The sequence below is a fragment of the Podarcis vaucheri genome (genome assembly GCF_965113315.1).
Source record: "Podarcis vaucheri genome assembly, chromosome: 5".
Classification (NCBI taxonomy): Eukaryota; Metazoa; Chordata; class Lepidosauria; order Squamata; family Lacertidae; genus Podarcis; species Podarcis vaucheri.
The window spans coordinates 82,530,406-82,546,094 of record NC_138763.1 but is presented as its reverse complement, the minus strand read 5'-3'; the positions used below and the strand labels follow the sequence as shown (position 1 = coordinate 82,546,094).

The 15,689-nt window shown below is 42.5% G+C and overlaps 1 protein-coding gene and 1 long non-coding RNA gene across 7 annotated transcripts in view; one reads left to right on the top strand and one right to left on the bottom strand.

The window, feature by feature from the left end:
- Nucleotides 1–15,689, top strand: part of SH2D4B (SH2 domain containing 4B) — a 93,555-nt gene that overhangs the window by 21,229 nt on the left and 56,637 nt on the right. For 3 of the 5 annotated variants that reach the window (XM_082222477.1, XM_082222476.1, XM_082222480.1), the window contains exons 2-3: nt 8,677–8,836; nt 9,864–10,011. In XM_082222477.1, coding sequence (XP_082078603.1) covers nt 8,677–8,836; nt 9,864–10,011 — 308 coding nt within the window. Of the gene's footprint in view, nt 1–8,317; nt 8,458–8,676; nt 8,837–9,863; nt 10,012–15,689 lie in introns of those variants that run through there. The other 2 variants (XM_082222479.1, XM_082222478.1) reach the window with 2 other exon arrangements.
- Nucleotides 1–15,689, bottom strand: part of LOC309532376 — a 31,291-nt gene that overhangs the window by 11,864 nt on the left and 3,738 nt on the right. The window lies entirely within an intron of this gene.

The following is a 15,689-nucleotide window of genomic DNA, read 5'->3' as shown; positions in this document are numbered from 1 at the left end:
TAGTGCAGTCCAGTTTCTGTTATACTAGTTTACTGCATCTAGGGAGCTTTAGTTGTGAGGAACATGTGATAGAAACAAAGGGATTAAACAGGAAATTGTAGTCAGTAGCAAGCAGGATTTGGAAGTACCTTAATGTTACTAAGGTTCCAAGGCAATGATCCACTAAAACGATAATTTAATTAGCAATTAATCTGCCACACAATAGAGTGACTGAAGTACCTGAATATTTCGTTCAGCTGAGTGTGCTGCAACCCTTGTCTAACTAATGGTATTTCTCTGAGATTTGATATCCAATTGGGTTTGCAATGGACTTTCCACACAAAAATGAATCAATTTCAAAAGGCTGTGGAGATGGCAAACAATGGGGAATTGTCAAGGATGCCATAATTGCTAAAAACAATGATAAATGAGCCTGCATGCAATGAGCTGATTCTAGCAATATCCCATCAACTGCAGCCCCAGTTATTTTAAATGGCTTTTAATTAGCAGCATGAATGCAAATGACTTGAGGCCTCAAATGAGAGATGCAGATCTTTCTGTACCTGCCTGACTTCTGCTGGGGCTGGAGACAGATTTTCTTATATATGTTCTTAGGTTTGTTAAAAATGGATGAATATAATATTGGTATGCAGCATCTTAATTCTGGTAGCCATTATCGATGGACCCCGAAAACTGTATTACAGGTTATCACAGGGAATCCTGGATCCAGGTTCTTAGGTGCCAAGGTTTATCCAGGTGAAGGTTTATCCAGACTTGCCTTTGCTGCACTGAGGAAACCCACTCTTTACCATTGAATTGGAGCAAAACATTGATTGGGTTTTCTCTGCTCCAATTTATAGTTAAAGAGTGGGTTTTCTGGGGGAAAGCAGCAAGGCAAGGTCAAAACTGCTTTTACCCATGCTAGAAAGTGTGGGGCAAGGGGAAAACTGCTCCGACACCTGCTTTTTTTCAAGGACAAAGGCAATTATGGATGAGCCCTCAGATTGCTGATCAGACAAGCAGACCTGATGGGGGTTTGGGTGTCCTGGATTTGGGATGGAAAAAGTTGGCACGTACGCTGATCTTCCCTCACAAAAGGAAGGGGGAGAGCAACATGTCAGTGGCTCGGAAGGGAATCTCTCAGATCCCTTCCATTCCAAAGCTCTCTTCCCTACCCCTTTTCTGTCACCGATGGATAGAAGTGAGTAGATCGTGATAATGAAAATTCTGAGACAGTGTGAAAAGTACCTTCAATTAATCACAGGGGACCATAAATGGGGATGCTGACTTAGTTTTTTTTTTGGGGGGGTAGCACTCCCCATGAATGATGCTGCAGGCAAGCATTAATGCCATGAAATTGTTTTTTATTTACTTCATAGTTTTGCAGGTCAGAGGGTCTTCTTCATAAAATTCTTACTGCCTGGTCTATTGTGGAAGGTTCTTCCTCTGCTTCCCCTCCCCTCTTAATGTTCTGAAACTTCTTTTTTCTTTTAGTTTTGTTGGCCTTTTGCGAGCATGAGCCTGGGAACAGCCACTCCAGACCATGGCATACATTAGACTGGCAGTGCAGTTCATTGGAGACTAATGATTCTTATAGGCCAGAGTCCTAAGCTCCGTATTGCTCTCTAAGGCCTTGTTTCCTGAGTTCATTGCTGTGAAGTTCAGCCAGAAGTGGTTTCTATTTATCTGTCATAGAAGGCACTGGAAAAGGACAAGCAAATATTATTGTTCTGGTGCTAGTGCTGCTTGTGTTTACAAGCAATAGTGAGTATACATTTTCAATGTTATATTAGTCACAGCCTCCTGCCTCCTGGAAGGCTGCCATTGTAGTCACTGGCACTGCAAAAAGAGAATGTGCTGTGTACTTACCACACGGATGCAGCCTAGAATGATATGCGTTGAGGATGTAATCCGAACAATTCTTAGGGATGCTGGTTTGCTTAGCACAGGTGAAGCCAAAGGGCCAGAGATGAGTGAACTCTCCAAAATAGCCTCAGATGGACTTGTTACCTATCTGTCCTGCCCCCCACTGCTCCAAATATCAGGGGAAATAGGATATTTTTCAGCCAATTGGAGGGTACCAGGCTGCCTCCATATGACCTATTTATTGAGATTTATCTTAACTTGTTTTTAGAGAGATTCTTAGCCTGAATTTCATTATTCAGGGAACAGTGACACTCTGGGTGGAAAAGAAATGTTCCTGCTTATAAAAGTGATGCCTGTTCTTGGATCTAAAGCAAAGGAAGAAAACTGTTTCTGTTCCAGCTCTTGAGTTTGTGTTTGCTGCAGTGCTACGTTCTCAGTTAGAAAGACCTCTATTTAAGTCCCGATGTGCATGCTCTGTACAGAAGAGTGCTCTGCAGAAGGCCAGCAGTCACATGCATACAAGTGGGCAAGGGCAGATCTGCTATGAAACTAAGGAAGCTCAGACCCTCCACATGTCCATATTTTCCAGGGACAGTCCTGGATTTACAGAAAGCTGTCCCAAAGTTTGAGAGTCAGTAGCACAAATGTTGTATAGGTGTGGTGATCTGTCTTCAACAGGCCCATTGAAGAAGATAACAGTGGTTACCCAGACTTTGTTGCTGGTTGCAAAGGGGCCACCATGACAGTTTAAGCTTCAAGACCCCCAAAATGTAGGTCAGCCCCTGCATGTGGCTGAGAAACATCCAACTCTGCCAGTCTAAACTTATTTCTCATGTAGGAAGCCATCGAAATTAAGGGTTTATGGCACGTCAGAGGTTTTCAACCTTTTTGAGTCTACGGCTCCCTTGCCCAACTACATCATTTCTGCGGCACCCCTGTGGGGTTCAGGAGCCCAGCTATGTCACCCTTTGCCTGCAGAGATGGTAGTCCCTCACCACTTTTCAAATACCCTCCCTTGTGGGGTGTTCCCTCAGCCTCCTCTCCCCTCTTCTTGGGAGTCCTCTGGGCAACCACTGCTGGCACCCCTAGTCTCTGACCTGCTCTCCTGCCCCAAAGAGAGGTGTCTTCACACACTGCTCCACAGGGGCTTAGAAAGGACCCCCTGGCTAGCCCCAGACATACCATTCACCTGCTGAGCTTGTAGCCAGGGCTGCTGCAACAAACAGCTGTGCAAGCCTTTGGCAGGCAGAGATGCAAGAGGGCATCAGAGGATGGAGAGAGGGAAGGAGAAAGGGATGGAGACCAGTGTTGCCTGCAGCACCCCAGACGATCATTCAAGGCACCCCAGGGTGCCACAGCACACTGGTTGAAAACCACTGGTTTGTTGATACAGTGGTACCTCAGTTTACAGACGCTTCAGGTTGCAGACTCCGCTAACCCAGAAATAGTACCTTTGGGTTAAGAACTTTGCTTCAGGATGAGAACATAAATTGTGCGGTGGCAGTGGGAGGCCCCATTAGCTAAAGTGGTATCTCAGGTTAAGAACAGTTTCAGGTTAAGAACGGACCTCCAGAACGAATTAAGTTCTTAACCCAAGGTACCACTGCAGTTGCTGTACAGTCATCTGTAATGGGGAGTAGGAGGGACTAAAGACCTTGCTTAGCCATAAGCAATGTTTTACATAGTGTCCATTAACACAAGAGAATGAACTGCGAATTGAAGTGTTGCCTCCTACCATCCATCATTCACATCACAGTAGTGAATAATGAGAATAAAACGTCCACAAACTCTTACTTGATAGGAGCCTTGCTGTTGATGTGTGCCGATGCAAAACAGCCATTTTCCAGATGTACATCAGGATAATTTTACCTCAGCATTTGTTCATAAAACAAGTCAAGTGCAGCTCACGACAGTCTGTTTTATTTATTATTTTAAACAATTTATATACTGCTTACCTACCATCGCCTCGACTGTGTTGCTGAATTCAGGATCCTAGAGAACATGACCAAACATGGGTTCTTCAAGATGTGGATCCTTATATTACCCTACAGGTTGCTAAATTCCTAACAGCCGTCCTCTCGTATAAGAGACGGAATGGAATGTTAGCTGATTATTGATAGTTATAAGAATTTTCGATAATGACATCAGATATTGATTTTAGCGTAGTGCTTAAATTTTTAATCTTAATCTTAAATTTTTCTTTTGAATTGCCAATATTTGTCCTTGTGAGCTGTGAATTGTGTTATATTATTTGTGGCTTGTACGAGACCGCTGTTTTATTTGATTTGTTTTGTGTGTTGTGCTTTATGATGGGCGTAAAGCCGAATAAATATTCTGGCTGACCAAACATTAAAGTTCACCTTACTTTAAATGTAAGTGTCCCATGTTTCAGATTCCTTCCATCTTTTATTGGTGTGCATGATGCAGGGATATATGAAAGTACCTCAATTGGCTCCATCAAAAAAAATTATTCTGATTTTAAATTATTGGAATCTATTCCAACTGGGACCAAAGGGTGGGTTATAAATGTTTCTATTTTTAAAAAGTACCACATAACTTCATTAGGCCCAGCATAAATGTATGCTGTTGATTCATCCTAGTGTTGGACACTGTCTTCCAAATGTGCTAGATTTGCACAATCATGTGCCTTGTACTTCTTCAAAATTTTGTTTCATGAAAAGCAGCATTTGAACACACGCCAACGTTTATGTGGGTGAATATGTATTAGGTTGTAGGCAGTTCTATTTTTTCCTAGAAAAAGAGGTGCCTGAATGCACCATAGACACCCCCCTTGTTCTCTTTTAATGGCACTAGCGCCCACCTGAGACATGCCGAAACCGAGTTCCGGCAAGTTCTGGCTGAAAAAAAGCCCTAGTTGTACTTCTCTATTGCCTGTGTACAAGCATACACTTCAAAAACCTTTTCCAGTTTGAGGAGTGTTGTTATGCCTCCTCTTTTCATGGCTGATGGAATATTCTTGGGATTACTTTAATTATTCTAGGTCTAAATGCAACATTCTGACACAAATAAATACATCTGAATTCATTTGTTTGATGAGCAAGGTTAAAACAGTTCTTGATTTTCTGCTCATTGCATTCTTAAATCACTTGGTTCTAATATATCTAAAACCGCTCACAAGCTATTCTTCGGGATACAGGTTTGTTGTTATGACATACTGTTCCCTGTATATGAAAACATTATACTCCATGTCCATGTGGAGTTTTAAAATTGGTTTCCACAAAAAAGTGCACTGTTATCACTGTCTTTGCCCTATTGTTTCTGCCTTTAGGGAGACACATAAACAACTTTGTTTATACTTTGCTGACTTGTGAATTTCTCCCATTTTTTTTGGATGTTATATTTATACTGCTTCTGCTTCTTCACACTTTACTCTATGAACCCCTCTACTTGGTTCCTGGTAGGGGTGTGTGCGAACTTCATTTACTTCCTGAATTATGAGGCAGATAGGAGGGATATGGACGAGGTTTCCACATGCCTGAGTTGGAGCATGCTGTTTAACAAGAGTTTTTGAGTCAGATAAGGGGCTCCCTAAAGCCCCAAGTTACTCTGTGAAGTCAGGTGCGTTTTCCCAGCGTTTTCCCAGCGTTTTCAAAGCTATCACTGCGTTAAAATAAAATGAAATACAGTAAAAGCAAAATGAAGCTGATAGCAAAACATCCTGAACTTAAGTGGTGGAAAGATGCAGGGAATCTTTTGTCTAGGCTTTAATCACAGTTAATTATCCCATGGCACTCGAACCGCGGTAATTTGTGGGAGAGATGTTGAGCAAAATATTAAAAAGTGTTTGTTTTTCACACTGATCTGTTCTGTTTTTCCCTACCATCACCCTTTCATGTCTCTCTCCCTGGGAGAAGTGGCAATAATAATAATAATAATAATAATAATAATAATAATAATAATAATAATAATTTATTTATACCCCGCCCATCTGGCTGGGTTTCCCCAGCCACTCTGGGCGGCTTCCAAAAGAATATTAAAATACTATGATACATCAAACATTAAAAGCTTCCCTAAACAGGGCTGCCTTCAGATGTCTTCTAAAAGTCTGGTAGTTGTTGTTCTCTCTGACATCTGGTGGGAGAGCGTTTCACAGGGCGGGTGCCACTACCGAGAAGGCCCTCTGCCTGGTTCCCTGTAACTTGGCTTCTCGCAGTGAGGGAACCGCCAGAAGGCCCTCGGTGCTGGACCTCAGTGTCCGGGTAGAACGATGGAGGTGGAGATGCTCCTTCAGGTATACTGGACCGAGGCCGTTTAGGGCTTTAAAGGTCAACACCAGCACTTTGAATTGTGCTCGGAAACGTACTGGGAGCCAATGTAGGTCTTTCAAGACCGGTGTTATGTGGTCTCGGTGGCCGCCCCCAGTCACCAGTCTAGCTGCCGCATTCTGGATTAGTTGTAGTTTCCGAGTCACCTTCAAAGGTAGCCCCACGTAGAGCGCATTGCAGTAGTCCAAGCGGGAGATAACCAGAGCATGCACCACTCTGGCGAGACAGTCAGCGGGCAGGTAGGGTCTCAGCCTGCGTACCAGGTGGAGTTGGTAGACAGCTGCCCTGGATACAGAATTGACCTGTACCTCCATGGACAGCTGTGAGTCCAAAATGACTCCCAGGCTGCACACCTGGTCCTTCAGGGGCACGGTTACCCCATTCAGGACCAGGGAATCCCCCACACCTGCCCGCCTCCTGTCCCCCCAAAACAGTACTTCTGTCTTGTCAGGATTCAATCTCAATCTGTTTGCCGCCATCCATCCTCCAACCGCCTCCAGACACTCACACAGGACTGTCACCGCCTTCACTTATATCCCCAAAAATCCCAGGGGGAGAGCAGAAGCCCACTGTACCAACAAACCTTGTGGTAACAGGGTCTTTTCTGGGTGCCAGGTAGGTGGGTAATATTTCCCCCACTTCAGAATTTCTTTGGGATCTATACTAATTACTTCAGTATCCTGGTCACCCTATGATTTCTGTTGTAACCTCTCCCCCCCCCCCAGTATGTTCTTGAAGAAGAATCGCTGCACTTATAATTCTGAAATTGGGCAGGCTTCATCTTTTCAACAGGGCTGATCATGCCTCCATTTCTGGCAGAAAACAAGATACAGGTATCAAAAATAATAACAATTAAAGATCAAACTTCAAAGGTTTCTTGCACAAAACTCATGGAATGTGTCTGCCTATGATTTGGCAGGCTTAATCCACTCTGGAGGGGCTTGTATGCCTGCGATTTTCATTCACTTCTGTGAAAAAGTGTGTGTGTGTGTGGAGTTTTAGTCTTTTTTTTTATTCCCCATAATTGAATGTGGGCGGGGAGAGTTTTGTTTTAATCAGATCTAATTTGGTCCCAAACAGGAAGGCACCAAACAGCTCTCAAACTGTCTCAAGCACCCTGATCTACAAATACAAACACAAATCGATTTTTGTGGCCATTGCATGCCCCTAGTTATTGATACGGTTTCAAACAGTTATTAGACAGTATTTCCCCATGATCCCCCCCCCCTCTCACACACATTTCTTTCCCCACACCTAAACATTATTTTCAGTCGATCTGCTTTGGGACTTTTATCATTTTTCTCTGGCTTGACTTAAATTGAACAACTTTTTTCTTTCTCTTCACTGCCTTTTTGTATATGTATGGAAACATCCCTTCATGTTTTATTTATACAATTATATTAACTTTTTGATTTGGTAGCTGTTCTGTTTCTTCAAAGTAGGAGCTTCTATCCACTCCCCCCCACCCGCCGGCCACCCTGCTTTTTATGAGATTTCTGTTTAATTTTTGCAGACTCTGATTTTTCTTTTTTTCATTCAGTTCTGACCACTCAGTGGCAGCTGGTGACATTTTCACTTCATAGGGCTGCAACTTTTAACCTTGCTGTTTCCATCAAAATAGAACTTGTGCCACACTTATTTAGGAACGTGTGCCATTACACATGTGCAGTGCCATTGTCTCATGCTCTCTAAATAAAATAAAATCAATTAATTTCTGCACATATCTTGACAAGGAAGCAGTTTCCATTTAAGAGACCTAAGTATGTTTTTCAGACAAGATTGACTCCATAATGTTAATGACCAGAGCTGTGGGAACGTCTGGGATCATTTGAGGTTTATATTGTATATCTATATTCATTTCACATGATTCTTGCTCAGGAACTCAAAACATAATTTTAACTTCTAACCCAATTCTGTTTGATAGGTTTGGTGTGTCTTGTTCTTCCTGGGTAGCCTGGGCATATATCCTGTTGTAACAGACTCGGGAAAAGGTTATGGGTAGCCTCCTTCACACAGTTCTGCATTTACAGAAAGATTTCACACTTCAAAAGACTGTATTTTTTACCTCCGGTGATGTATTGTGATGTCATCTTGAGTGATCAACAGCCAGCATTATGAAGTCAGCAGTAAACTGCTTTGTTGCACAAAACCAAGTGCAATAGCAGGAAAGGGAAGTTTATATGGGAGCAGGGAAAGGCAAGGAAGTGAGTAAAACAAACTGGTGAAGCTGATGGGAGTCTGCCGCTTTCTTTCTTTTCTTTTTTCTTTTTTACCAAAAGAGAAGTGATGGCTCAGAAATTGAAGCCTGCAGCTTAACTCCCAGGAGGTTAGTTGCTGGTCCTCATGTTCACTCAGAGTGATGCCACAAATAAGCACAGGGTTGGTGTAACATATTAAGGTTGGCTTCACTTCTGTGAAACAGCTCATGTGCTTAGGTCCATGATTTGTATTTTGATCCTCGTGCCGACTGTGTGTTATTGACTCTTGAGAACATCATTCCCTTGTCGTAAAGCCTTTTTGTTGTGTATTTTGACGGCTGTTGCAGGTAATGACAAACGAGTGCAGTGGCTCTGTGGGACTGATGGCGAGGTCTGGGTTTGGATTATGGGAGAAGCTCCTGGAGACAAGCCTTATGAGCAGCTTACAGAGGAACTTATTGCAGAAAGAGCCAGACAACAAGCCCAGAAGGAAGCAGAAGAATTATGGTGAGCATTTTGCAAAACCAAAGTTACTCATGTCAGTGATGTTGGATAAGGAGGCTCACATTTCTAGAACACTGTCTCCTCAAAGTATAGGACAATGCTTTCATTTCAAAACCGTTTTCAATTTTTAATCTAAAATATCAAGTATATCCATCTTTGCTTTTGTTATAAATAACCCACTTTGGTTAGGTCAGCTATGACATCAGTGCTAAACAAAAACAAAAACCCAACCAACAAACAAAGCCATAATACCTAATCAATTTGCTTTTAAGTTTTAAAAAAATCTTAAGAATATTATGTCTCTTGCTTTAATCAGGAATCTCTTCCAGTTTTTCCCATGATCTTTGATACCCACAAAAACCTCTATATGGATGAAGAGCTTGTAAACACACGGACCTCTGTGTTTCCATTGTTGTTGGGAATCATCAGAATCCATGGAGCTTTAGTCTTCAGTTCTGAGGTTTTGTCTCTCAGACAGTAGGGTGGTTGCTTGAAAGAATGCCAATAATTACCATTCTCAGTGAGATCTTGCTGTGAATTACAGTCTGAGATCCTGCCCCCACTCTCATCACACCACAGGCAACCTATTGGGAGTGAAATTTTATCCTTGGTTGGCAGGTATATATATGGGTATAGAGAAAGGAATTATAAACAGTATGCAAAAGCTTATGTTGGGGAACCTCTACCCTGCAGGCCAAATTTGGACCACTAGGTCTTCCCATTGGGCCCATAGCAGATGTCATATGTGGGGCAGGCAGAGATGTAGCTGGATCCTGCAGCTGGAAAGCAGGACTCCCTGCACATAAGTTCATGAGTGTGTAATTCAATCTTGCTTAGTCTTTATCTCTGTCCATCCTGCAGGCCAACTTTGACTGGTGGGTGGGGAGGTAAAGAATCTGGCCCACCAAGTCTATGTGTTTCCTAATCCCTGGCATACCTCAAAATAAACATGTGAGCTTTTAAGGAGTCACAATCCTCTTTGCTGCTTTTACTTTTTTTTTACGTGCCTACCTGCTCCTCTTTTTTAAAGGAAGCAAAAAGAAGCGGAAATCACAAAGAAATTTCGAGATGCTATGGCGAAGGAGAAAGCTCGAATCGTGGCAGAGAAGTGGAAGATAGAGACAGAAGATCGCAAAGCAGCCAAAATGATGGAGGAGAAAATCCAGGAGGAACTAAAGGTTTGTTGACTCCCTGAACTTATATGTTTGCATTCTGCCATCGATCTTCCTGGGATGGCAAGACTCTCTCGGAATATCACAGCATTTTCACTTATGGTGAAGGCTCTCTTTAAGGTGATATGTACAAATGGAGTTGGCCCTTAGGATGTGTGGTAGCTGAAAAGAGCAGCCCTGTGTAATATTCTCCAGCTTATTTCCCCCCAGATTTACCTGTGGCACTTCCCAAAGTTTTTTGCCCCTGCCAGTAGCAGCCACCCAGTGATGGTGACCAGAGGTGACCCAATACATTTTGCTGCTGTAGTTGAAGGACAAATGTCCACCCTTCTCCATTCCACATACAGAAGCTGACTGGACTGGCAGCTGAGGTTTTCATCATTACTGGACTGGACAGTGTAATCCAGTCACTCAAGGGTAGCTGACTAGCTTAGGTGGACACAGACAGATCATGTGGAATGTTCTTCAACCTCTCGCTACCATTCTTCATTTGCTGCTTGAGGCAGCTGTCTTACTCTGCCTAATAAGACCTATTGACTAAATGTTCCAGGAAATGGGAGACCTGCAACAAACATCAAATCTAGTTTCATGCCCAGGATATATCAAAAATTGAAAGTTAACACATGTTAGGGACTTATGGCACAAGGCAGAAGTTCAGATTTGATAGGAAAACTAGCACTGGGGAAGAGAGCACTTAAATATTTTTCTTTTGGTCCATTTCTGAGCAAGACCACCTACACTGAGTTGTTTTTCTACATGTGTGTGTATTGGGGGGGGGGGAGAAATATTGGCGTCATTTGAAAACTATTGAAAACCATTGGTAACATGAACCCCAACCTACAAATTCCAGATTTGTAAGATCCTAAAAAGTTCTTATTATAGGAACCAATTCCTAGGGACCGAGATCCCTTCTCCCCCTCCAATAAGATATTTGAGGGGGTGGGGCCCCCCAAGTTGAAGCTGTTTGTGCTCCATGTCTTGTATTTTATTCAATTCCAACTGAACCAGAAGTGTGTGGGGAAAAAAATGTACTTGTGTGCATTTTCTAGTTGGCTCCACAGGAATGCATTTCACATAATAATAATAATAATAATAATAATAATAATAATAATAATACCCCACCCATCTGGCTGCGTTTCCTCAGGCTGTATTTAGTGTGTTTTCTATAGCTTCTTTTGAAAGATTTGGATTTGAGCTCTTCTTTACTGCAGCAAAGCTGTGGACTTTGTAGGCAGAAGGCGGGGATCTTGGCGCAGGGATGGGAGGAAGTGGCTGCAAGGATAATGTGGGAAATGGAAGAGCCACCAGGTTGGATCTGGGTCCTGGAGACTTCCCTTGGAACTTTTTAATCTGCCACTCAACCAGAAGATGAAGCAGGCATTTCTCCTCCTCCTTTCCCCTTTGATGTGATTCTCTTCCTCCACTCTGCCTGTGGTTTGACATAACCAGAGCCCTGTTTGCTATAGCTTGCAGAGATGAGATATGGATGAAAAAAACCAGGGAGCAGGAACACATGCAGGAGAAGCCGCAAGTGCCTTATCTCCCAATTAAGTTAGAAATTTAGAGGTCCAAGGTTGCAACCTAGCAACCCTAGTAGAAGATGGAAGCCGTTTTTCTCCTGTTTCCTACAAATAAAAAACTGGAGTCTAGTTGGTGGAAGACACATGCAGAACAACAGTTTCTTTATCTGTTCCCTTCTGCACAACCCCTTTTTTTTGGCAGATTCACAATTAGTCTTCCTGTGCTTCATGAAATGAGGTGCTCTGCAACTCCCCCCCTTTTGTAAGGGAGCAAATAGCAGTGTCCCCCCCCCCCATACGAGTGGCTTTGTTAAGACTGTACTCCAGATTTAATGAGCAGTTATAATACACCTCTGCCCCCTAAAGTGCAAAAGCCTCTTGACCTTGGATGACCCACCTGCCCTCAAAAACAGCTGCTCAGCCTGTGTGCTAGAATCAAACGGCACTTTCCACAAGCGCAATGGGTGGAAATGTTTCATATGTAGCGATCCATACAGATAAGCTGTAAGAGGTTCAGCAGAAAACTTCACAACAGCTTCCTTGGCTACTAAAGTGGATGGGTCAAATGCCACCTCCACTAACATTAGTATAGCTTCTGAATCAAGGGAGTTACCCCTCCTCTCTGGGGGTCATTAGTCTTGCTTGTATTTTGCAACCCCCAGTTTCAAATGTCCATGTGAAGACATTGGGCATTTGGCTTCTTGTTTGTTTGGCTTCTTCTATACATGATTCAGACAAGGAAAACTATAGCAGAATTTGTAAAAAATTAAAAATAAAATTTGGTGGGATTTAAATTTTTTTTTTTTTGTTCTCTAGGATTTCCACTCCCTGCCCCCCTCTCCCCCTTTAGCAGGAGTTGACCAGAGTACAAATGATTGAGGTCAGGTCTGGTTACTTTACGAAACGGTGGATTTGCCCTTTGAGATGATGCTGGTACAAAGTGCCAATTTTAAAAGATAATCTATTCACCGCCCTTTGTGCAAACCACCGGGTGGTTTGCAACAAGCAATCAGGTTCTTAAAAATTTGTAAAATAATGCAATTCTTAGAACAAATCACAAACTCCCCCTCCAAAAAAAAAAAAAAAAAAAAAAAAGGAAAAGGAAAAGGAAGAGGAAAAAAATTAATAGCAGCAGCAGTCAGGTCTCTCCTTCAAATGCCAAGAAGGATGCAGCTAGTCACCTAAAATTTTAAAGAAATGAGATCAGATATACCTTAGTAGGGGGGGAAGTTCCACATACAAGGAGCCACCATGATAGGTGTTCTGGGTACTCCAGAACAACCACAGTTTGTTTGTTCACTTTTACAGGAATCTACTTGGTGTGACCATCAAACTGTTGTTCTCCTGTGTTTTTCCGTGCTTACTGTCTATTTTGAGAGCTTACAAAAGGTGATGTTGTGGAAAGAGCGTTGTAGGGTCTGCAACTGTAGACATTTCCATCTTTTTAAAGAGTCATGGTTTTGATGTGTGCAGTGACATTTTGAGTATATGAGCATATTGCCACGTATGCACACATCTTCACTATTACCTTATTAGCAGTGTTTATTTTTTAAAAAACTTTTAATTTGTGACAAAAAAATGCTTTTTTGCCTTTTGAAAAAGTAAAATAAAATCCTGCAATAGCACTTAAATAAGAAAATGTTTAGTACACATATAAACTTTGATTTAAAAAAGAATGTGTGTGCTCCAAAATAATGTTTGGGTGTGTTGTTGTTGTTGTTAGAATTTATATAGCATCTGTCAGGGAACTGACATCGGAGAGAGAGGCGAAGGGGAGGCTCCCAGATGATGCTGGCGAAGGACCCAGCAGCAGGGGGAGAAACAGCTCAGTAGAGGGGGAAGCCAATCAGCGCAACACCAGGGATAAAGGGGGGAAGACGGGGGAATTGGAGAGAGGGCTCCAGGACTCTTCACTGGACATCAGTGAGGAGAGCCCAGGTCCTCCGCTACCCACGCCTTCCCTGCGCAGAAGACTCCCGCGCAGTGAGAGGAGGAGCAGACTGGGTGTCAAACAACTTCTATGTTGGAAGAGGTTCAAGAAACGCCCACTGACGGATTCTGCCAGTGACTGAGGCAGCCACGATGAGAAGGGGCTGTGCAATCAGAAAGGTTTAACAAGGCAAATTAACCGAGAAAGGCACCAGTTTACGCACGAGTAACTCATACCTATTACAGCACCCTATACCCAATTGTCTGTCTCATGTCCACATGACTATAGCATGGCTACTAGGGTTGGATAGAACTTGGCTGGATGTACAGACACAAAAATTGCTATACCTCCTGACACTTGCAATTCCACAGACACTAGTCTGGAAGCACCCCCAGATCTTTCTTCCCTCTACAGGAGACATTTCCAAAGTCTGCTTCAGTCGGTTTAATCTGGCCCCTGTAGCAGTTTATTTCATGGGTTAAAATCCCCAAAAAACAACTTCAACTCTAAAAAAAGGTCAATAACCTTGGTTGGCCCTTTGGTCGGCCCTCACAGCCCTTCATTTCATCAAATCTGGCCCTCTTAAAAAAGTTTGGACACCACTGCTCTACAAGAACAAATGCTATTACAAGGATGCACATGGGTGCTTCAGTTAAAATCTGTTCATGCTTGAAGAAATGAAGAAACGAAACTTTAATGAATGGTTCAGCAGGGGTGGAATAGTTGCAGACCAGTTAACATGCTCATTTTACAATGCTTAAAATATTTAATACACCATTAATATATATTTTTTTCCTGGAAAAATGACCGGGGCAATCTGAAACAATCTTCAGAAGAGAGAGAACAAAAACCATGAACTCCATTAAAGTTTCATCATCTGGAAGCATTTTGATTTGGGAAATGAAAGTGTGCTGTCCATTGTGAGAAGGTGTCCAACCATTAATCACACAGTATTATCAGACCCCTCTCTCAAAAAAAATCACTTTTATTCCTTCTGCTATATATCAGGATCCCAAAGTTGGCCAGATGAGAAAAATTATATCTTCACTTACCAAAGTGAATAGGGAATCCTTCTTCCTCTTGGCAATATTGTAATAATGATAGCTGGAAGAGGAGTCTATGAATGGACTCTACTGGAAAGCAAGAGATGATGTAATAATTCACTTTTGGGATGTCTCAGGATAGTTCTGGGTCATTTGCACACCCTGTTGTTGTAACCGAGTGATGGAAATTCATATGTGAACCAACCCGTAGAATTTTGGGTGTGAATTTGGAGTGTGCTGTTTGTGGCAAAACATCAACAAACACCAATGGATTGTGTGACGTTACCATATATGAGAGAGTGCTGGAGGGGAAATAGTTAAATAGGCTGCACAGACAGGACCCGGGGGGGTGGAGTCAGTGGGTCTATAAAGGAGTTCTGGGAGGAGTTCTGGGGGGTTAGTTCGTTGGGAGTTGTGGGTGGGTGGGTGGTCGGTTTGAGTGGGTTGGCTGGTTGGGAAAGACAGTTGGTAATAGAGAGACAGTTAGGGCAGTTGGTCCCTGAGTGTGGGGTGGTAGCAGAGATAGAGAGAGGAACATAAGACTAAGAAAGTAAAGAGGAACACTGTTTGGAATGCTGTAATAGTTGTGTTTTAAGTCTGAAATAAAATACACTCTTCTTTATGAATTGAAAAGCTGACTGAGACTGAAGTGATTTTACCAGGGAGGACCTGGTTGGTGGCAGTGGATTAGTGGTGTATGGGTCAATAGTCCGTGAGACGACCGGGGGCTCTGTACGAACGCCACAGATTGCATGTTCAATGTTTCTCTGTTATATGTACTAGCTGTCATAGACAGAAATGAAGGAACTGGCACAGACAATTTAATATGGTATTTTGCTACCCTAAGCTGAATTCCAGTGTGTCTCAGGGTGGTAAAATGTTCCATAACAAATTCATGCATGTTTTGTCAAAGAAAAAGCACTTATCTGTTTCCATGGGCCCCCACTTTTTTTTGCTTGAAAAAACTACATGGAACATTTTTACTCCAGTGTATTAACTTTAACTGATACCCAGCAAAAAGCACCCCAATTGCAAAAATCAACAGAGTTCATTAACTAATTTTTGCCTCAGCACTTTTTGTTTATAGAAGGAAAACTGTAAATCGTAGGTGGCTGAAGTGTGGGGATATTGTTTACCACTATGCAGGTGACACTATTCTAGAAGTACTATACTGTAAGTCTACTTCTGTGC